The 4,918-nt window shown below is 38.5% G+C and overlaps 1 protein-coding gene across 1 annotated transcript; it reads right to left on the bottom strand.

Annotated features, from left to right (window-relative positions):
- LOC109821404 lies at positions 271 to 2,586 on the bottom strand. Its single transcript, XM_020387592.1, has one exon. It carries the CDS (start codon positions 2,584 to 2,586, stop codon positions 271 to 273), a length of 2,316 nt encoding a protein of 771 aa, XP_020243181.1.

Raw genomic sequence — 4,918 nt, forward strand, 5'->3', positions numbered from 1 at the left:
ATCATCTTCCAAGAGAATTCTATGCATGCAAATTGATGGATTAATTCCCTTAATGTCGTTCATGGTGTATCCTATGACCTTGCGATGCATCCTAAGTGTTCTAAGCAACTTATCAGTTTCATTTTCATTCAGACATGCATTCACAATCACAGGATAAGTAAAATCAGGGCCAAAAAATTCATACCTTAAAGAGGAAGGGAGGGGTTTTAATTCTACCTTTGGTGCATTATCCTCTTTACAAATAGAACATTTTGGCTCTAGCATCAATCTTTAAAGCTTTGCATTTCGAAGTGGAACAGTTGATGTTGATTCTAAAGATTGAGCATACGCAGTTACCTCGGGGTCTTCATCATTTATTGATCTGTCGTATACCAAACACTTCTCAAGTGGATCAGCTGAGTTATGGTTTGCAACTTGCTCATGGGTACACTTGTCAATGACGTCAACCCTGTAACAAATTTTATCACTTAGAGGGAGTTTCATAGTATTGCTTAAATCAAATTCTACCGTCTCCCCTCCAATATTTAGAGAGAGCCTTCCATTTTTAACATCGATTATAGCACCTGCAGTATCAAGGATGGGTCTTCCTAATATAATTGGAATGTTAGAATCTTCTTCTATTTCCAAAATAACAAAATCAACCGGGATAAAGAACTTACCGACCTGGATAGGTACATCTTCAAGTATACCTACCGGATATTTTACCGATCGATCCTCCAATTGGAGTGATATCGTGGTTGGCTTCAAATCACCTATGCCAAGCTTCTTACAAATAGACATCGGCATCAAACTTACGCTTGCACCTAAATCACACAAAGCACGGTTAATAGAGACATTACCAATAACACAAGGAATAGAAAATGAACCTGGATCCTTAAACTTAGGAGGCAGCTTATTCTGGATGATAGCACTACACTCCTTAGTAAGGGTCACAGTCTCGTATTCTTCCAACTTCCTTTTGTTAGATAGGATCTCTTTCAAGAACTTAGCATAAGAAGGTATTTGAGAAATAGCTTCAGTGAACGGGATATTGATGTGCAACTTTTTTAAAATCTCTAAAAATTTTCCGAACTGCTTTTCTAACTTAGCCTTAGCTAACCTTTGGGGAAAGGGTAGAGGAGGCTTGTAAGGAGCGGGGGCCACATATTTTTCAACTTTTTCTTCTTCTTGCGTTTGGGTCTCATTATCCACATCTATCACATTTTCATTTTTTTCTTCATGATGACCATCCACCCCATCATTTTCCTTCATCTTGGGTCCCTCATATTGTTTCCCACTTCTAAGAGTTATAGCATTCACATGACTCCTGAGGTTTGTCTCGGGTTGTCCAGGTAGCATGCCTGAAGGCCTAGAGGAAGAGCTAACATTTTGTGCCAATTGGGTGATTTGTGTCTCTAACATCTTGTTATGCGTAGCTAGGGAATCCATCTTAGAGGCCAATTGTTTTACCACCTCATTCGTGGTTTGTTGTTGCTGCTTAAACTCTTCATTCAATTTTGATTGAGTCGTCACAAACTTCTCCATCATATTTTCCAAATTTGACTTTTGAGAAGGAAAATTGGATTGAGGAGCAAGAAAACCAGGTGGACCAAAATTAGATGCAGGCATGGGATTTCCAGGTGGGTTTCTATAAGAAAAATTAGGAAGATTCCTCCACCCCGGATTATAAGTATTGGAGAATGGGTCTCCCTTCTGATTAAAGTTATTAACATAGTTAACTTGCTCATTACCAGAAGTATCAATGGTTGGGGGGTTTCCTAATTGACATTGAAGTGCAGAATGACCCACATAGCCACATATCTTACATGAAATTAAAGTAGATGCCACAGAATTAATACTCAAGCCTTCAACTTTCTTAAATAAAGCATCAACTTTAGAGGATATATGGTCTAAAGCATCTATTTCATACTTGCCTCCTTTTGATGTCTGAGGAGCACGCTCGTTCGCCCATTGATAGTGATTCTGAGCCATGTCTTCAATGAGAGTGTATGCCTCGTCTATTGTTTTGTTCATCAAAGCTCCTCCTGCAGCAGCATCAACAGTCATCCGTGTGTTGTAAGTGAGCCCGTTGTAGAAGGTGTGAACAATTAACCACTTCTCCAGTCCATGGTGAGGGCACATCCTCAATAATTCCTTGTAGCGTTCCCAAGCTTCATAAAGTGACTCTCCTTCCTTCTGTACAAAGCTTGTGATCTGGTTCCTCATCTGTGCTGTTTTACTTGGAGGAAAATACTTTGCAAGAAACGCTCTGGACAATTGATCCCAAGTGGTGATGGACCCAGCTGGCAATGAGTGCAACCAAGCCCTAGCCTTGTCCCTTAGAGAGAACGGAAATAATCTGAGTCGAATAGCATCATTGGTCACTCCATTAAGTTTCAAAGTGTCGCAATACTCCAAGAAAATCGATAGGTGGAGGTTCGGGTCTTCAGTAGCACCTCCTCCAAACTGATTCTGTTGAACCATTGAGAGCAGTGATGGTTTCAGCTCAAAGTTATTAGCTTCAACATTAGGCCTTGTAATGCTTGACTGTGTACCTTGAGCATTTGGGGCTGCGAAATCCTTAAGAAGCTGATTTTGATCTCCCATCGTAGCTTGTTCTGTGTTCCTTTGCTCCCTTATAGATCTTCTTATGTTTGCAAGAGTCACCGATAGTTCAGGATTGTTTTCGTCGTGTAATTCTGTTTGATGCCCTAGCATAAAAGAAAGTGAGAAGCAAAGAGAAATAAAAAAAATCTAGTCTAGCTTAATAACGTAAGCACTCAATATTAACACCGTAGTCCCCGGCAACGGCGCTAAAAAAAACTTGATGGGCAAAATCCGCAAGCGCACGGACTCGTTGTAGCTATCAAGGTCGATCCCACAAGGACTAGGGGTTATCTACCAAGTTCACGTTATTCGACTAGCTAAATCTAATGAGTGAATTAGAAGAGATAGCTAATCGGATGGAATTCAATATAATGAAGGACTAGGATTGGGTTATCACCACAACTTAGGTGTTCAATGATGAATTATTTCAATTCTTGGTGTTGGTTTAATCTAGAAATGGTGAATTAGCCTAAATTAATCTAAAGCCTCTCTCAAGGTCTAAAGATCATGCCTAATTAATCTCAATTAACCTACTTTCGTGGAATTAAGATTAAGTTAAACCCATTAAGCTTTATGCTAACCCAAATCAAATCCCCAAGGAATCTAGCCTACTTTCATGGTTCGAGCTCCCTGTTTAATTTCTAGAGATCCAGTATTAATCTTCACCTTTCAGTCCTTCAATTAATTACCTATGATTGCTAATACGGTGATCAAGCGAATCAACAAAATTAAAACACTAGAAATTAAGTTCAAAGATTTAAACTTTCACCAAGAACCTATATCAATTCATCATCAATCACCAAAAAGTTGGGTTCTTTCTCAATCCTAGACAAGAAATCTACTCACACATGATTGGAATAAGAGAAGACATCAAATAATTATGCAAATCAATCATAAGAAGAAATAAATCAAAGAGAGGAAAGAATTAACCCGTCTTTCAATTGAAATCTTCAAAATAAGAACTTGCAATCCAATCTTCTACAAGAGATTAATGTCTTCCTTCAATACTTGAACCCTAGAATAGTTGCTAGTTGATGGCTAAAAGAACATATCAAAAGATATATATCCAAAACCCTAAGTCAAAACATCTATTTATATGTCCCCAAAAATCTGGAAAATAACTAATTCCCGCGCCACCGGTGTGGTCTGCACCACACCAGGGTGTGGTAGGGGCTGTTTTGCTGATTTCGTGCTTGTCTGTACAATCTTCGGTATTTTGGCTATAACTTTTGCGTCCGACCTCGGAATAAGGTGATTTAAGTTGCATTGGAATCCTGTTGAAGAGATCTACAACTTTTATCTTTTGAGTTGTTCTTGATTCAAATTTCATCATGATCGAAATTCCAGTTCTTCATACTCGTGCATCCATTTTCTTCACGAACCATGCCTTCAAAATCTTGTTGTTGCTTCAAACTCTTGTAAAACATCCAACGATCATCAAATCTTTCAATCTTGAGCCAATACTTACATATAAGAACACAAACAACAGCAGTATCCTCGATCTAAACACGAAATATGCATCAAACGCTCGTAAATCATGCTTGAAACACACTAAGATAATGCATATTTTACGTGTTTATCATAAAGCTACTATTAACAATACAAGATGAAACTACCATTAACAGATGTTTTGCACACGAAAATCAAAATCTCAGTTATTAATTCCAAGAATAATTTCCTTTAAAATTATCTCTCAATATAAAAATTCTAAAATAATCTTCTTAAAATATATTTTATTATTATTTATGAACATTAATACTTTTTAATTTTATATATGATTTCTATGATATTTTATAAAATAATCTAAAATACTCTTTTTCTCAAAATAAAATTCTTTCTAAATATTATAAATTCTCTAAAATGATTCTGTTGTCAAAATAATTTCTTTCACTTCATTACCATTATTCCGAAACCTATTTATCACAGAACTATGATTTAAATCAATCCTATTCAACAAACAACCCACGCAGATAAATGTCACAAATAAATTGTGCAAATAATTTATAACAGGTATATAAAATTCAGATCTGAGCAAGAGGGATCTTGCCTCGGGATATTGCCGAACGATTTGACTATGTCGGTGCGATGTGGATTTGATCTGAGCGCGGCGTCCGACGGTGAATCTTAAGGCGGTGCAGGTTGTCAACGAGATGGTTGTAGTGGAGCTCGACGGCGACGCTGGAGGCGATCGTGGGGAGGGCTACTGCAGGGGGTCGGACAGCGGCGTCAGGGAGAGCACCGGAGGACAACAGCGTGGGCTCGACGTGGGGCTGCGGGCAAGGAGGAGGTTGGGCGTGAGGACTGCGGGTTAAGGGGGTGACGGAGTTCGGCG

This window comes from Asparagus officinalis, chromosome 8, assembly GCF_001876935.1.
Source record: "Asparagus officinalis chromosome 8, Aspof.V1, whole genome shotgun sequence".
Classification (NCBI taxonomy): Eukaryota; Viridiplantae; Streptophyta; class Magnoliopsida; order Asparagales; family Asparagaceae; genus Asparagus; species Asparagus officinalis.

Coding starts and splice junctions, on each gene's coding strand:
- LOC109821404 (XM_020387592.1), bottom strand. CDS start 2,586: ATGGGAGATCAAAATCAGCTTCTTAAGGATTTCGCAGCCCCAAATGCT.